The sequence below is a fragment of the Amblyomma americanum genome, chromosome 5, assembly GCF_052857255.1.
Source record: "Amblyomma americanum isolate KBUSLIRL-KWMA chromosome 5, ASM5285725v1, whole genome shotgun sequence".
In the NCBI taxonomy this organism is placed as follows: Eukaryota; Metazoa; Arthropoda; class Arachnida; order Ixodida; family Ixodidae; genus Amblyomma; species Amblyomma americanum.
Genome location: NC_135501.1, coordinates 181041729 through 181060115, shown reverse-complemented (window position 1 = coordinate 181060115; position 18387 = coordinate 181041729). Strand labels below are relative to the sequence as shown.

General features: G+C 47.0%; 1 protein-coding gene across 1 annotated transcript; it reads left to right on the top strand.

Annotated features, from left to right (window-relative positions):
• The first annotated feature begins 3701 nt into the window (after positions 1-3701).
• On the top strand, positions 3702-16482 carry LOC144135374 (uncharacterized). Its single transcript, XM_077668047.1, has 4 exons — positions 3702-3920; positions 6733-7017; positions 8201-8339; positions 16270-16482. The coding sequence occupies exons 1-4, from the start codon at positions 3717-3719 to the stop codon at positions 16449-16451; spliced, it is 810 nt and encodes a 269-aa protein (XP_077524173.1). The 5' UTR covers positions 3702-3716; the 3' UTR covers positions 16452-16482.
• Positions 16483-18387: the final 1905 nt, after the last annotated feature.

Genomic DNA, 18387 nt, shown 5'->3' with positions numbered 1-18387 from the left:
TCCCCAATTGCGCTTCTTACCAAGCAAAGTAAGTCGAGAGAGTTTAAAGTAGCCCTTAACGACACTGAAGACAGGCTAAGCCTCCCGCATCTTCCAAGAAGGCACCTGGAGTGTCTGGAAATACTTCCATTCACTGGCTTACGCTCTACGAGAGAATATCTCAACAGTGTGTATACCACCCAAGTGACCATTACCGCGGCCGCCAGCCCCATTTTAACATGCGCAGATGGTCTCGATAGACAAGGTGAAGGCCAATGCGACTTCACACGTCACCTGGGGACTGCCTGCGCTTGCGCAGGTACTGCTGGAGGCCGCGGTGTACGCTAAAGCTTTAAAGCTTTTCTTTTTCTCCACTTCGTATTACCAGTAATTACCAGAGAATTAATCATGAATTACGGTCGCCAGGCGCTTTTGAAACACATACAATGGAGCATAGGAGGTTACAAAGCCGCCACCGCAGCTTCGTTGATAGATCACATGCCGCGACATGTGGAGGTAATTGGTTCGGATCCAGCCAGCTGCATGCGGTTGACTTAATGCATGCAATTTCATTAACTTCTATTTAAGCGGTAACAAAAAAAATTTCCTTCCTATGATGCACCAGCGAAAAAGTATTTTGCATCTGCCTGTGCTGTCAATGGTTTCATTGACTGCTGGTGTTTTACGTATGTGCATCCTAACAAGCCGCTTATTATCTTACCCATATCAAGTCATGGCTGAAGAGAAAGCAATTCCTTTATCGAGAGTAACACTAACGATTTGTTGCTCGGAAAGTAAGCACAAATTGCCTAATCCTTGTACGATATTGGTGTATTGTCTCCCACTGAGGAAAACAATTGGACCTCCTTAAGTACCGAGGTCAGTAAATCGAGAACAATTTCCTAAATTAAAAATAATAAAAATTTACGGTCACTAGCTTTCCAGTTCAGCCTCGAATGCAACGGAAGAGAACGTATCGTCGTTGCTTAACATGAAAATTATAGTGCTCCTTTCGCATAAGCGACGAGGGGGAGGTTTACGCACTCACAGACTTATTGCATCGAGTCCCACAATTATTATTCCTTCAGAACAGCAGTCGGGTTAATCGAGCAGACTAATCTACGGTCAGCGGCAGCAATATTCCCAACTCCGAATGCCGGAACCCGTCTTTTCCAGCAAGCCGGAGCAAAACTTCGTTACAGAAATAAACAGAGCAAAACCCGTTTAAATGCGCGGACCTAAAAACGGGACTATCCTTTAGAACCCGACACAGATCTACAAATGCTTGCCCGTAGAGACCTGAGAAGTGTTTTGCTTTTATTTCTTTCGTCGTCTCCAGCAGCCTGTGCGAGAACCAAACGAAAGAAAAGAAAAGCAAAAGAAAAACCCGCCTAGCGGGTGTCGCTTATCGGCAGCGCGACGACCCAGACCTTCACCGAGTTGGCGCAGCATTCCTTTTTATTTTTCACCCTTTGCCGCCGCGTGCTTAGCCGTGCCACCCGACGCCTGCAACTTGTTTGGAGCCACGCTGGCTGGGTTTTCGAAAGGGGTGGCCGCCGACCACTTCCGCTAAGCGGCAAAAACAAGATCTGGGGTCGTTCTGCTGGAATAAAACAATAAAACAAGACGAGAAAGATGTAGGACCTTGCCTGGAAGCTACTGCAGTGTGCCTCTAGACACATGGTGGTCTGGTCTCTCTTCTCTGTCTGCATATTTCTTATATTTCGCTGCCTACCTCGTTCTTGTTCTCGTCTTCCGTGTATTGGTCAACAAGACACGTGGATGGCACCGAGAAACGCCTCTCTTCCTCTTGCCGTAACCCTTTCTTGTGCAAGACTGACACGGATGTAGGAACGGCAGAGCAGTAGATGTTGGGGCCCTTTCGGACTGAGCGTAGCCCAGTCTCTGAACGCGGGCATACCGACCGACGAGGCACCGTGACTCGATATTACGGCTTCTTTTTGCCGGTGACCCTGTGTGTTTAGTTTTGCTAATTGCACAACAGCCTTTGTAATACGAAAGAGGAAATAGCTTATACCGAAACTAGAAAACGCGAGTTGAGCTACGAACGTGGAACAGCGGCACGTGCAAAGAGGTAAGATCGGTGAGTGACCTTGCATATCAGAATTGCGTAAAAGAAAAAAAAATGCCCGCCATGTCACGTGCCCATGAAAATTTTATCAGATCTGAAATGGTGCGTGGAGAACTCTAAAGAAAGCTGTCCTTTTTTTTCGCGGTGATGATTTCGACATGCAGTCTGATTTGTGTCTTATCCTTCGTTACAAACTGCCTGCCCCTGACGTGCATGCCTCTACCTACTCTTAAAAGCGCCTTTTTTAGTAATTTTTTTCGCCATTAAAATCTGCTCTTTTGTTTCTGTAGACGTTTCTGTATCATTCTTTTTCACAATAGTCACAAATGCTGAGTTGGTGTCATCTTCATTTCTTGTATGTATTTATTGTTGGTTTGAAATATGGTTTTACTTCTTTTCGGGGTAGACAACAGTCACGCGGCCTGTTTCCTTTATTTGTTCTCCGCCTTTTATGAAGGTACTTCCGAAAGAAAGCCACAGAAGGAGCACTTGTCGGGAGCGATTCCAGAACTTATCTCCTAACTTAAAGGGCACCATGAATCTTGGTACTCCGATATTATAATACACAACGGCGTTAAGTACGGTCATCTTTATTGGTACTTAAAATTTGTGTGGTTTAGATTATGGGGTTTAACCTCCCAAAGCGACTCAGGCTACAAGATACGCCGTAATGAAGGGCTCCCAAAAATTTCGACCACCTGGGGTTCTTTAATGTGCACTCATACTGCACAGTACAGAGGCCTCTAGAAAATCGCTTCCATCAAAATGCGACCGCCACGGCCAGGATGAAGTATGTGTCTTAGCGTCGACAGCTGAACATTCTAACCGCTGAGCCACCGCGGTAGCAAGAATTTGAATTTACCATCGTGCTGATCCCTCATTGCAAATTTTGTTCCTTTGAATTTCTGCGCAGTACTTCTTTTAAGAATATCTGCTGGAAAGTCATGGCAGCATATTCACTTTTTTTAAACACATACGTTCCAAAAGATTAAGTGGTGCTTGACGCTAAAGTTATATGTTGTGTCAGTATCCGTAACTGACACCACCTACATAACCAAACTTTAAATTAAAAGAGGAATAATGACAGCGAATTGAAACATCTTTGTATACGCAGTATTGCTGTAGTTAAACAAAATGTATATCTGAGACTGCACCCTTGACTCAGAAGTTATCCAGAATGTCTGAACATGGCAGAAAAACTATTTTTGGATACAGCGTTACTCTGCGACGTTTCGCGATACACGTGCATAGCTAATTGTCGTACTGTGTACTGACATCAAGCGCGACACTACCGTCTCACAGGTTTTATGATGATGATGATGATGATGAGCATTTTATGGCACAAAGGCATCTGTGGCCAAAGAGCGCCATGGCACAAGGTATTTTTTCTTTATTAAAGGTGGGGTCAAAGGCCCATTTCCCAAGCATTTCACCCTAAATAAGCCGAGCACAAGACCAGGGGAAAGCTTGTACCCATTGTATCACCGGTGGGTACCTGGCGGCACTGGGGACCGAACCCCGCCCCTCCCGCATGTGAGGCGGATTATCAGACCACTAGGCCGCCGCTGCGGTGCTCTCACAGGTTTTAAACGGAATGTAAATCTCAAGCGCGACTTCTTTTCCAGGTTAGCCAGGCGCCTTGGAGATGTCTCGCAGTGACACCCACTCGTGGGCAACGAGCTCCAGGCTCGTTCTCCTGTGTACAACGCTGCTTGCAACGTGCCACGTTCCCGCAACCGAAGCGCACGGAAGGCTCATCGAGCCACCTGCGAGGAACGCCATGTGGCGCATGAACTACGACACACCGCGGAACTTCGAGGACTCGGAACTTTTTTGCGGTGGTATCAAGGTGAGTCAGAAGGCCACCGACGCAAAAAAATGTCTTATTAGTAGCATTATAGCAAGAAATCTTTATTCTACAAGAATGTCACCACATAGGCTTCAATCTGATGCCGATGCACTCCACGACAAATTCTTGGCAATGGTAGCAAAGAAGCGCTTCAGTGTAAAAACAGGTCCTTTCCTTCTACGCAGCGGGATAGTCTTTGAAAGCTATGGATCTGGGCTTGTTAGTAAAGCATGTTCAATATAAAGCGGGCAGAAAGACACGAGAGACACGCATATCGGTAGCCTTCACCTGTCCGTGTCTTTAAGAATGATTTATATCGAATGTTAAATACAGTTCCTAGGTGCAGTAAACAGCTTCGTCTTAAAACATAATTTACTGTTAACAACCATTACGCAAGGCATATTCGTGTCGTAACTGCATCTTTTTCATCTTTGGAGAGTCACAGGAAAAGCGCATTTCTTGATTAAAAAATTTAGAGGGGCAGCGTTGCTTGTACAAATCTACCTTGGATTGTGATAGCTATACGCCAATAAAAATGTGAAGCTACTGCACCACGCGCAACGTTCCAATCGACCGTGCTTCAACCAAACTATTGTCGGAGGGACCAAGATTTAAACGCTCGGCTCCTTTACCTTTCTCTTCATTATCAAAAAAAGAAATTCTCCCGAAGTATAGTCCGCACTATCATATTTAGCTGCCGCTGTGCATCGCACGTCTTCTTACCAGAGAGTGAGGATATACCCAGTTTGCCTATGTGGAACGATTACCGCGTTTTAATACGAAATAGAATACTTTCATTTAGAACAATGCTTTTATACGCTAGAAAATGGGAAAAAAAAGTGAGATAGACGTGTATTCGCCATCAGCCGTTTCTAGAAGAAATCTGTGTCCCTGATTTTCTTTACTGCGCCGAACCCTACTTCTAGCTTGCACCACCTATAATCTATAATGAACGATGACGAACTCGATAATGGTCTTTACATCAACATAAATGTCACGACTTTCAACCCAACAGCAAGACAAGATATTCCATTTTCAACTGCAACTGCAAATTTCTCTAACGAATGCACCTTATGAGGCCGGAAGGAAGCAAAATAAAAACGACAAAATAGGAAGAAAGTTTAGGTTAACTGAAAAAAAAAAGTTAATGAAGTCGTCCTCAGCGCCTCTTGCAGTTCACATGTCTCAGTTGATAAAACTGAAGTACGCTTGTATCGATAGAATATCGCACTCTACCCACAAGGCGGCCCAAAATAAGTTTTCTAGCTAATAAAAGTGAAGCTTTTATTAGCTAGAAAACTTACCGTCTAGCTCGTGCGGCACCTCAACTACAACACCACAGGAATGCATGAGATTCAAATGAAAATTGGTCTTTGGGGAAAGGAAATGGCGCAGTATCTGTTTCACATATCGGCGGACACCTCAACCGCGCCGTAAGAGAAGGGCTAAAGGAGGGAGCGAAAGAACAAAGGAAGAAAGAGGTGCCGTAGTGGAGGGCTCCGGAATAATTTCGGCCACCTGCGGATCTTTAACGTGCATTGACATCGCACAGCATACGGGCGCCTTAGCGTTTTGCCTCCATCGAAACGCAGCCGCCGTGGTCGGGTTCCAAAGCGGGAACTCCGGACGCATGCGCGCTGGGGCACGTTTGGTGCTGCACATAGACACCGAGCGTTATCGGTGAAGAAACCTTGACGCATCCGTTTAGTTGCGCTTGAATTTCGTGCCGTCGGCCCCAATCGCGAATAAACGCTGAACCTCAGCTTTGAGCAAAACCTGCATGTACGCTGCTCAAGTTTGCTCTAGGCCCGAGCGTTCAAGGGTGTCGTGAAGGTTAGGCAAGAATATTTCCGGAGACGCTACTCTAGGAGATATTTGTCGCTTCTCGACTCTTGCCGGCTGCTTGTGAAGGCGATCCTGATGTCGCCACTTGGCGACAGAATATCTGTCCCAAGGTTGTTTCATCCCTGAACTTCGTGGCAGTGAGTTAAGTTCCCCCAAATCCCCATTTCACCATTTTTGTTTCACCTATCTAGACCTTTTTTATAATTTTCATTAATCTATGCGGCCAATTACCTTTATTTGTGGTTCATAGAGCGTTTACACCGTATAGCTCAGTTTCTGGCTTCTGCGCTATACGTTTCTGCCTTGAAGGCGTCGTATCTCAACACGCACCACATACCATTAATTTCTGCGAGTTGAAATGTAGCTTCCATTTCTCTACAGATCAGACGGAGGGATTGTCGAGCTGTATAATCCATCATACGTGACTCCGGCTGCGTGCCCAAGGGGTGTAGACTCAAAAGCCGGAGAAAAAAATAATACTTTTCGGTGTATTTGATTTCCCGGCAGTTTTTTCACCGGTGCGGACGGACGGGCGGCAAAATAATTGAATACGGCGAGGCGAAAATGCAGATATTGAAAGCATTTCTGCATATTAAAAGGTTAAAACATGAAACACATGCATAGCCACCACCAGCAGTTTCAGCATGCAAACAGGAATGACTTGAGGACCGTTTCTCGCCTAAGCGTTAAAAAAGCTGGGATACACATTCATTCGCTTGCAAACGCTCATTATAGAGCCCGTTAACCCCTTAACATATAAAGTTTGAATGTAGCAGCGGAATTTGTTGTATTTTTTGTATTTTTACATACTTCTTCATAAAAAAGGGGTCTTTTGGAGCCGAACCAACATCACAAAGTACATAAAGGAGCATGAAATTGATGTTTTCCAAGAACAAAAATTTGATCGCGTTGCCTTCAGAGCGCCTTCAAGAATATTGGAAACAATGGGTAATCGTCTGTGACGCAGGTTCAGTGGGAGGACAACGGCGGCAAGTGTGGCGTGTGTGGCGACAACTACGCTCTGCCCCGTCCGAGACGCCACGAGACTGGCAACGTGTTCGCGCGCAATGTGACCGTGCGCCACTACGCGCCCGGCTCCCTCGTCGACCTGGTGGTGGACGTGGAGACCAACCACCTGGGCCACTTCGAGTTCGCCCTCTGTCCCCGGCACTCGTGGGAGGAGGCCGAGACCGAGGAGTGCTTCGAGGGAAACCTGCTGCCCGTGGTGACCGCCACTGGACCCACGCGCAAGGTAAGGCCATAAAGAGAAAATGGCGCAGCATTGTAAAAAGCTGCACTAACATTCTTCCACTATTGCTCGATACAAATTATACAGCCATTATAGACAGTGAGAAGCAAGCCCTGCATGTGTGTGTGCATTGTCCGTTCACTAAGTCCTATGCGTATTCAGCTTTAAAATGCGTAACGAGATAGCAGCTACAGAGAAACCAATGCTGCGTAGCTAATAGCTACGCCACTGAATGTCTCAATACACTGAGAGAATAATAAGGTGTCCCAACAATGCGGCATGTGCTGTATAAAGTTGTTGCCTCTAAAGCTGGAGTTGTTCCACCCCTTCCTGCACCACTGCTTTTCTGGATATGTACAGTCTTGGCCAAAAGTCTTAAAGCTAAAGGCGTTTCGCTTCAGCCGCATAACAGAGCCATTATGGCAATATTAAAGACCAAATGCCCTTAAAATGCTAGCAGAAGGTTTCTTCTTGTGGTAGAGAAGTTTCCTGCTATACTTGTGTTATGAATTATCCGCTACACGGAGAATTCTAGGAACATTCATTTCGCAGCAGATGAACACTTTGGTTTTAAGACTTTTGACCAAGACTGTACCTGTGTAGAGACTTTAGGCAATTTAGGATCAAGAGCCTGTAATCAAGAAACAAATATCAGCTGCTGCGAGCTTACAAGGTTGGACATTTAGGAGCAAGCCCTTGCTTCTGACACGAGGAGGACGGTTCGAAGTCCCCAGCCCAAATGCCAAGCTCTCTGCAGCAGAGAAGTTTTTTCATAAGCTCCTATCACTGCTCCAATCCTGCGCAAGCCGCTACTTTGTTATAACGGTAACTTTCCCGAGGTCGTCACCCGCATCTTGAGTATATGCTTAGAGACACCAATATATCACAAGTCGTCACTTTCGTGCACTATATTTCATCATTTGTCCGTGAGTTGTACAACACGAGTATTTCGAATTCGAATTCGTTCTTCGCCTTCATCCCTTTTATTGTTCCGTCTCTAATTTCTGTTTTTCCATCCTTCAGTTCACGGTGCGTGACCGTATGACCACCGTGACGTTGTGTAGCTATGACGAGGTTAAAGTTGAGTATCGAAGTCAAACTATGCGAGCTGCCCTTGACGTTTCTGTTATTATGAATAAAAAAATTCTTCCTTACGAGCCCACCTTTTCCGCACTGTTCACTGCAGAAGTCCTTCTTCTACTCTGACGATCCACCGACCCGATACCGGCTACCGACGGCCGCCAACGGACTTTACATGATCCAAGTGCAGCTGCCGGAGAAGCTTACCTGCGAATACTGCGTCCTGCGATGGCACTGGAGATCTGGTAAGCAGCCAAATCCTGTTTCCACTGTTCAGAAAATTAATAACGCCCCATTTTTTGTGATATGTTATCCCCCCGACAAATTAAAAAACCAGGTATGAATTGTTCTTCTTAGCCCTTCAACCGCCAAACCCGAGCTGGGCTCGTCGTGGAAGGTGACACCAGTGTCGCAAATGACGAGTCACACTCGCCGGGCCGATGCTGCGCAGCTCCCAAAGTCAAAGGCTGGTTACGGCCGGAAATTGCGTAGCTTGCAATTTTCAACACAAAAGAGCACTATTTGTCCACAATAAAAATCACGTATAGTGCCCTTTTCGCGTGTTTTAAGCTTAACAACAGTCATTTCTTTGTGGCGCGACGCACACATGAACAATGGCAGTGGCGCCGATGTCCCGATAAAAAGAGCTACTTTTTGGAGCGCAGTTAATGTGTTTCCGACAGCGACTCTGACGTTGTTTGCCAGCTGGAAACAACTTCAGGTGATGTCGAGAGCAACGACGACGTCGACGACGGTGAGGCACTGGGTTTGCACGTGATCTAATAATGGTGAAACCTTGATTGTTTTAGGGCGAAACAACGTCTCTGCACCTTACATTGTTTTTCAGCGTGTAGTATCAGACAGAAACAGTGCATTTTTGCGCGTTGTGCCCACCTCTATAAAGCACGAGGGAGAGCAGCCCTGACGGGCAGCTTTATCTTTTAAAAATTTTTGTGTGGATTCTAATAAAAAATATTGAAGTATTATATTTTCAGAATCCGAAGTACAAGCAATAAATTATTACACTTAAAGAAACGTGGAGATATTGGTACATTTTCCAGGAATTTATTTCGGCGATTAAAAGTTTAATGCGCTACCGTAGAACTGAAACTATAAACGAAGAACATCAACAATAGATATTCAAGCGAGCCTGTTATTGAGGATCAAAGTGAGGTGGCAGTAAGAGGGGTAGTGTCAGTTTTTATCATCATGGTACTTACCTGCAGAGCCAAAGTCAGCGCAATAAATTTATTAACCTTTCATTTCTTTTCACCAATTATTTACGCCTTCTGGAGACTTGAGATACGTAACGTTCTAAGAGCTAAAGCTAGAGAGCAAATATACAGTTAGTAATATGCTCTTGAGAGCGACAAGATTGGAGAGAATTTAATTAATCATGCAGCTGCACGTAAGGACTCCTTTTGCTGGGATATTTTTGCTGGCATCAATGCAATGCGTAATACACGCAGTTCGTGCCTCTCTAACGTGTATATGCCCACATAGCGATGTCATGAAGATGAAGGAACATCCAAAATAATGTTAATTTATCCAAGCCAGAATTCTATTGTAATTGAAAGAAAAAGGTATAGTCACTGTTGAGTGCAGAATCTTCGTTTGTCGAATTGAAAAATATTTACAGGTGTGAAATAGTTTTATGGCTTATCGCCAGTAATTTCCAAGGCTATTTGATTAAACTATATGCGCATGTGGCTACCAATAACAAAAGTATGAGTGCGTTAAGCTTTTTTTCAAAATAACCGGACGCGGTGGATGCTCAGGTTTGTCGTTGCGCTCCTTATCTCAATATCGTGGTACCGAATCCGGACGCCGGTGGCCGAATTTACATACATGTAAAATTCAAAAACTCTTGTTATGTGCGCGCCGTAAGGGCAAGCAGAGGAATCCGATCCGGCCTAAATTAGTTTTAAACTATTCGCTCATTATTGCTTTGGAACGTTAACACAATGCATATCACCTCTCGCGTACATACCTGTAATGTTCTTGAACTCTTGCTCCCAGCTTAGTTACCGTTAGAAGATTTAACCTGTCGCTTTTTCCACTTCAACCGTGTTTTTTGCCGATTCCTTTTTGAACGCCTAACTTTACTCACAAAGCGTGACCACGCCCGTAGTACGCACTTCTATGATCGTTTATCCCAGCTGCTTCCACAAGTCATTTTCAAAGTATGCGCTTAGCTTTTTAAGCAATAGCGTAAGGAGCTCGTCCTGCTTCACTTCGAAAAATTTCAGAATTCTTAAAAATCATAATACAGAAATAATTCAATAAAATGAAAGAGCCGGTATTTCGGTTTGAGCCCATGCCCTCTTCGTGCCAGGCGGGCACGCAACGCATAGGCCACTAAGCTAGATTATTTTGCTTTATTGCATGAAAATTGTGCCGAGAAGGAAAATCTGAGCATGCTTACGCCACAAAACACCAGGCCACTATACCCCTGCACGACCGCACCTTCCAAAACATAAAAAGTCTGGGAGGCACACACATGCATCCAGATAGGGGAGTCAGCTAGGCGGCTCTGCCAGGGCAGCAAATACTCCCCGCACCAAAGCACATTGCATAATGAACAAAGATTTCGACGACCGCGGAGATTTGGCGTGGCGGCCCATCATGCGGCTCTTCCAGAGATTAAATAGTCCTGCCAGCATAAAGCAACATTAGGCCGCTACGTTAGAGGGGTACCAAGTCAAAACGAAGAGGTGTGTATGACTTTTTTTTTTTTTATTCGAGAAGTGTGCCATGAGGCATAAGTTGAAAAAGGAAAGGGGGGAAGGAATGCACGGGATTGAAAGTTAAAAGGAGTGAAGAACCGTTGCGCTGAGGTAGTCGCAGAGGTTGTTAATGAAACGGTTGTCCATTGTCCACTTCACGAAGTCACTTTCGCGGTTCCACCGCAGGCCCACCTCCCTGAGGAGCCGTTTTCTGATAGCAGCCGTCGCTGGGCACGTCCACAACAAGTGCCGCACATCACATATGTCCGGTGCAGCGCCACAGTGAGGGCACCTGTAAGGTAGTTGCAGATCTTTGGCACGCCACCGATGACGGACAGATGGTGTCAGAGCCGCCCCTGCCCGAATCCGGCGCACGTATACCTCCTCCTGCCGAGTAAGACTACGGGGGAGAGGGTGCGAACACGGAGGAATTAGAGCGCGTGTTCGCTGGCGCAGAACTTCGGAATCGGAAACGTGGGACAGGAACGGATCTGGGGGAAGAGGGGAAGGTGGCGGATCGTCTAATGTATGAAGATGAGTCATAGCATCCGCTTGAATGTTATGTGGATCCTGGGAATGGCCGCGAATCCAGTGTATGCGCACAGGACATGGATACTTTGCGCAGAGCACATGAATAGATTGTGAAATCTGGAACGTTCGTCGAACAGCCTTCAGCTGTTTAAGGGCGGCGCGGGAGTCGGTGTAAATGTGAACTGTATTGAATGTTGGAACGAGCGGAAGGGAAGCAATGGCATTGTAAATGGCTTGAAGTTCCAATGCCAGGGGAGTGCACGTATCCGCAGTATACGTCGCGCGAGAGTTGAGATGCGGATGAGATGGACTATACACAGCAGTAACTCCCCTCTCTGCAGAATGAGATGCATCCGTGTATAATATGCACCCTTCAGGCAGATACGCTGCTGATACCGACGGGGAAACAGTGGGGCGATTGTCAGTGAGCTGGCAATAGGACCACGGTGGAAGTGTCTTTAAACGATGAAGTTTGAGAGACTGTTTTCGAGCTCTATTTGCCACCCGTTGGTCGATGATCTCACTGAGTGTATTAAGTTGGGCGAACTCCTGTAGCACAGGTATGGGTGTTAAACGAGGCAGATATGTTATGACGCGCATAGCCTCACGATTGATAGCTTCAAGGGAGTCCCACTGTCTGCGGGTGAGACGTTGAAATTGAGCCTGATATACTATCCGTGGCTGAAGGATAGAGCGCACAAGCTGGCGGGCCGTGTGAGCACGTGCGCCACCAGAGCGCATTGCTATGCGACGAATCAGACCTAGAGTAGCGTGAGCCGATTTACGGGTGGCTGTCAGCCACGGGGTGCCAGTCCCAGATGTATGGAGGAGAAGACCAAGAATACGAACAGTTTCTACCTGAGGAATCAGAGAATTATGTACCGCAAAATTTAAAGGGGGAGCTTTCCGTAAGGCGGCTTTATTTCCAATTCGAATGAAACATGATTTAGTAGGAGAGAGTGTTAGACCCAAAGGTGGGAGGCGAGATGGCAATACATCCAGCGCGTGTTGAAGGACCGACTGATGAATAGACGCATCTGGATGACAGCACCACAAGGTGATATCATCGGCATATGCAAGCACGCGGATAGAAGGGATGGTCTCTAGGGCTCGAACCATAGGAATTAAAGCCACATTAAATAATGTGGGGGCGAGAACGGAGCCCTGCGGCACTCCTCTATTGGAAGTGAAATTACCAAAGGGCTTTCCGTGGACACGCACGCTGAAGGTTCGATTTGCTAAAAAGGCGTGAATGGAGAGGAGGAACCGGTGAGGGAGACCAAGAGTTTGAAGGGAGGCAAGAATAGCAGAGTGAAGGATGTTATCATATGCCTTTGTTATGTCTGTAGCGATTACGGTTCGTACAAGGTGACTCTGTGGAGAGTGGTCAAGCACGTCAGCAGCCAAAGTAGCAAGGCCGTCCTCCGTTCCAATATGTGGGCGGAAACCAATTTGGGAATCTGGGTAACAATCATGGGATTCCAGCCACCATGATAAGCGTGCGGCTAGAATTTTTTCATAAAGCTTGCAGATGGTAGGGGTAAGGGAAATTGGACGAAGGGCCGAGAGAGATACTGGAGGCTGACCTGACTTGGGGATTGGAACCACAATAGAATGCTTCCAGTCTCCCGGCATGACGCCAGAAAGCCACACTTCGTTAAAAGTATCAAGAAGGGTTTCCAAAGCCCTCCCTTCCAAGTTACGGAATAAGGAGTTAGGTATGCCGTCGTGCCCGGGAGTAGTAGTAGTTTTTAAACGGTCAATGGAGGCCAGCAGCTCTGCCATGGTGAGGTCAGAAGTAATCCCATCGGGGGGCTCTGTTACCGATAAGTCAGGTAGAGACGTAGCGGTGCAGTCATGGTTTGGAAAAAATTGACGGGCCGCTTGTTGTGCAAATGTGTCCTCATTCACATTTAGCGCGAGGCGAATGCTCTCTGTGTAATCTGCAACCTGAGAAGGGCGCTCCATGGCGTGAAACACTCTCCAAAGATGTCGATTGCCCTGCGTAGAGGACAGGCGGGCACACCATGCAGCCCAGCGTTGCCTGCCTAGCCACTTTGCATAGCGCCGCGCCCGTGCGGTAGCGCGGTGAAGAGTAGGAAGAGCCGAAGGGTCATCGGGGTGACGAGTAGCGTAAAGATCCGCCTGGCGACGAAGAGCCCACAGATTCAAGAGATGTATGTCCGGGTTTGGGTCATCTTCATTTACAGTAGTGGTAATAGTGTGAGTAGCGAGAACATCAGATAGAGTAGACAATGCTGAAGAGGGGTTGAATGTAGATAAATGATTGTCTGCGCGCACAGAATCCCATGATGTTATTCGTACAGTGCGGCGTAGTTTCCGTAGACGCGTAGGCGTGAGGGAGATAAAAATAGGGCTGTGATCGCTACCCCAAGTATCAGAATCAACAGCCCAACGAGGGTTACCGGGGCCTAACCACCAAGTCAAATCAGGTGAATACGGGCCACCTCGTGGGCGGGTAGAAGTATTCGGGTGGTTTAAAAGTTGAAAGGAATGATCTGAAAAGCTCCCTTGGATGTGTGAACCCCTTGAGGAATCCGATGGGTAACCCCACGCAGTGTGTGCGCCGTTGAAGTCACCGCCAACTAGAATAGGGATACCCGAGTGGGTAGAACGTAGAAAACGAACCCATCCCAGATTGGGAGATGCGGAGCCAGGACGACTATAAAAAGAAACTAGAATAAGGGGTGTGCGTGCAGGTTTTACGAGAAGGGCGACAACCTCTTGACGTGTGTTGCACCACCGTGAAAGGTCGAGCGGTGTGTGCGGAACTGAACTGTGAATATAAATTGCAGATTTACCTGGGCTGAGGGAGGAGGCGGTGCAACCGCGATCAGGGATAGATGGTGAATGGTATGCGCAGAAACCTGAAAGGCGTGGGAGTGCATTATACTCTTGCAGTAGGAACGCCCATGCCCTCAGCTTTCCGTCGCGAAGGCGGATGTTCACTTCAGAGGCCTTATTAGCGAAACCGCGACAGTTCCACTGCACCACCACCGATGATGATGCGCTATCCATGACGAGGCCGAAGAGCTTCCACGATGAGGGATGTCACCTGCTTCATCAGCGCTAATATCTTGTCCACTGTCGGGGTAGTCACGGCTAACAGGTGGTCGGCACCTGATTGTGGGCCAGTGCTTACCCTAGGTGATTCCTCTGATGATTGCTCCCGAGTTATGAGAATTCTTCGAGAGGATTGAGAACGACGCTGTTCCCGGCGCTGGGTGAGTTCGTCTAGTCGGCGGCGAGCCTCCGCGATTGCATTGTCTAAAGCTGTGTCTTCATCTGTAGTATCCACATGTGATGGATGCACTGGACGTTTGGGCGTACCATTTGATCCGGGAAGGTGAGCCGCTTGTGCATATGTACGCTGGCGAGGAGACATATGGTGAGCAGCAGGATCAGATAAAGGAAGTTCAGGGAAGTCGTTGTCGTCACATGCGAGAGCTGCAAAGCGATTACTTGTAGGAACATCCATTTTTGCAGGCGACTTGTGAAACTTCTTCGCTTGCTTCTTCTTTGGACAAGCGGGGGAGCGAATGTCATGGTCCGGCGATTTGCACAGGGCACAATGAGCTGTTGGTTCATTCATGTCGGCCACAGCTGCTGGATTAGGGCAGGTATTTTGCATATGTCCTTCTTTGTGGCAGTGATAGCAAAAAATACGACGAGGTCGGAAGGGCTGTGGTTTGACGATCGCACCGTAGTAGGTAAGGTACTTCGGGAGAGTCAACGGGCCTTGCAGGATGAGCAGGTATGAGCCCCGGCGACCCATAGGCCGTGCTTGCAGTACAACATGAGTTGAGCAGCGAATATTTGCGCGCACCTCCTCGGGAGGGCTCGTGCTGTCGACATGATAAACCATGCAGCGGAGTGTGTCAGGACCAGATGCAAAATATATTTGCACCGGGACATGCTTGCTGTCATCCAGGGGGATCCGCGTAACTGCGCAAAGTTTCTGGGCGTCCATCAAGGATGACAAGTTTACCGTGATGGTGTTCGATGGGCGATGGACGACAAACCCGCAGTAGTTCGAAGAGCCAAGGGCATGGTCAATTGTGGCTTGAACATTCCGGGCAGGGATGGCAGTCATATCAAAGCGCAATGTAGGCTTGATGGTAACGCGGAACGAGTTCGCAGCAGGCGGAAGAGAGCCTTGACTCACGGGAGGCATCTGTGGAGGAGGCTCAGACGCTGGTGACGGCCCTTGGTGGGAATACTGAACTGGCGCGACGGGCACAGTTTCTTGAGGGAGTGCCACGGGCACGGAGGCGGTAGAGCAGTCCATGTCACAGGCCAAAGTCGTAGCATCGGAAGACGGCGCAGGCTGGAGGCCTAGAGGCGCTGACGATTTCGTGGACGTGGAGGCTGCGTCAGGTGGCAACACAGCGGGCATCCGCGTAGCCGTCGTCGACAACGCAGAATCCATGCAGACGCGTAGCGCGGCCGTGTATGACTTAGTAACGTGTGTAATAGTAATTAAATAAGACAGATTATAAATACGATAATTAGGCATCAGAAGTTGCACAGAATGAAAGGCGCTGTTATGGTGCTTTCCTGTACTTAAAGCCACGGTGTGCTTGTGTATGAGTATGCAGTGGCGTAGGGTGTCGTACAGTGTAACCTAGATAGTGATTGGTGATTGGTAATCCGTAAATGTGATCGGTAATTTTTATTGTAATTTATGGCCGTGATCGGTAATGTGATTCTGGATTGGTAATCGGCAAGAAATGAAGGATAAAATGAATAAAAAGTGGAAAAATGGAACAGAAAGTTATATCGCCTCGACTGTTAAGGCGAAGCTTGAGGGCCCTCCTAATATTTTTTCCTCCAAGGTGGATTTTTCGTATTTCCGAATGATCTGGTAGTGAAGCGACGTTGTTTTTCTTCTGTGCAGCGAACAACTGGGGTGACTGCGGTGACGGCAAGATGGCACTGGGCTGTGGGCCTCAGGAGACCTATCGCAACTGCGCCGACGTCGCCATCGTACCCAGCTTCGGTCTTCGGGGACCTCTGGGCGCCAACGCCGTTCCCAAGCGATACGGACCCATCAAGCCGAAAAAAATCAACACTATCTAGATAAAGAGGACGGGTTTTATCATCAAACTTACAAACACGCGCTATTTATTTGCTTTCCCCTTGTCAGTGTTCTAAAAGAGATCAAATAAATACGAGAACTATTGTCAACTACATGTTCAAAATGACTGCTCCATGTTGATACTTGTCGTGAAGCCCTCTCATGATCTGGCGCCCATTATGTAAAGATTCACTTCATTTCATTGAGTCCTGTGCATTCGTCGATGTTCTCAAAGACGTAGAACATGGATGAAACGGCTGACTGAGGAATGGGGCCGTGATGCGACTGTGACAAAGGCACACCTATGATTCCACTTATTTGCATACATGTGTCGCGTTGTAATGCATTACTGGCCAACCAGTGTCCACGCCGACAACTCCACAGCACGATGAGCAATATGACATACCTGAGGAGTTTAATAGCTCAGGCAGGACACGTGTGGCTCAACCTGACGAAGTGTGGCGGCAGTACTACTGGTAGCGATTGCTCCGCGGCCAGAATGGCCGCTTGTGTCATTGGTAATTTGATCCGACAATTAACATGTGGTTGTTTTCCTGAACACTGTCGTCAAAACAAAATTAAATAAAAATTCGGGCGGCACTTAAGCTGCGATTAAAGGGTATGGCTCAACATTTTTAGCGAGTCATTTCAGCGTCCTGATGTTCTTTTTGCATATCACCTCGCTGACGCGGACACGATCGGAGAAAACACACAAGACCTCCCTTTCAGAAGTCGAACGAACGTGCCACGATAGTCAAGGTTTAGCGTGTCTGACTAATCACCAAAGTTCGATTCCCATCTTATGTTCACAATTTCCTTGTAAGCACAATTAATTGACTTTCTTTCATGCCATAATGACATTTGAGTCATGTAGCAATCTTATAATCGCTACTTATCTAATGTTTTATTCACTTTTCGATTCCGCAGCTCCACCTATGAAGAGATCACCATAGCGACCAATTCGGATTTTCTCGTCGACGACGCTAGGTTCTCCCCCGAAGGAGACTCTTAACGCTCTCTCGTTAAGACGCAATGAGTCGCAATGAAATATGACCCAGGGACATGATTTCCGGCCAGTTACTACAAGCTCTGTGGACGGCGGCCATGCAGGCTTGGCTACGAGGCGGCTAGGCCGATCCAAAGAATGGCATCTAGTCGAGGCGAAGCGGTCTAATTCATCCACTTGCCGTAAATGTGGAAAGGAAGAAAAGCATTAAGGAGCATTCATTGCAAGGGAAGCTAGCGGCAATAGTTACTCCTCATATCACGTAATCGGCTATGAACTCTAGGGGCCTTACGGCGTCATTAACCTTTTAAACGACGCACTATAGGAAGCAACGTTTTTAAGACGAAAATTCTAGTTGCAATTCACATTTTCTTTGCCAAAAGAACGGAAAGAAAATGTTGCCCCATTTACAATAACTACGCATGTTTTTCTCCAAGTTCCATTTTTAGAATATTGGCATTTCCTATATACATAATGCTAAAGCGGTTCGAATCAACTTTTATTGTGTGGGCTGTGCAGATGTCTTCCATTGCTATCAAAAAATAATCTTATAACTTCCTGCATTGCTTTCGCACATCAGATAAAAAACATCACGCGTGAATGATTTTTTTTTTCGTTTCGCCCTGCGAACTGTATTGCACACAGCACTTCGGAAACCATGGTAGGTAGGTAAGCATTTCTTCCACAATGACTCTTGCAGCATACCCATCATACGCACATCTCTTAACGATCCATTCATGACTCCATTTCCCGATCACGTGACCACCCTCTCTTCCTGTCCCGCACTCCCGCATACAATACACATCGATAATGAAAATGCGCTTCCTAATTACCTTTGTAATGTTTCATTCCTGAAAATAAACTAACGTCTCCCCTATTTTCGAAGCCATCCAAGGCAGCTCATTAGCGCTCTATCATTTCCTTGGTGCAAT

What these genes read in the sequence shown, in the direction of transcription:
- LOC144135374 (XM_077668047.1), top strand. Translation starts at nt 3,717, where the DNA reads ATGTCTCGCAGTGACACCCACTCGTGGGCAACGAGCTCCAGGCTCGTT. An exon ending in CCACTGGACCCACGCGCAAG is followed by an intron (nt 7,018 to 8,200) that starts GTAAGGCCATAA and finishes TGTTCACTGCAG; the next exon opens with AAGTCCTTCTTCTACTCTGA. An exon ending in GCGATGGCACTGGAGATCTG is followed by an intron (nt 8,340 to 16,269) that starts GTAAGCAGCCAA and finishes TCTTCTGTGCAG; the next exon opens with CGAACAACTGGGGTGACTGC.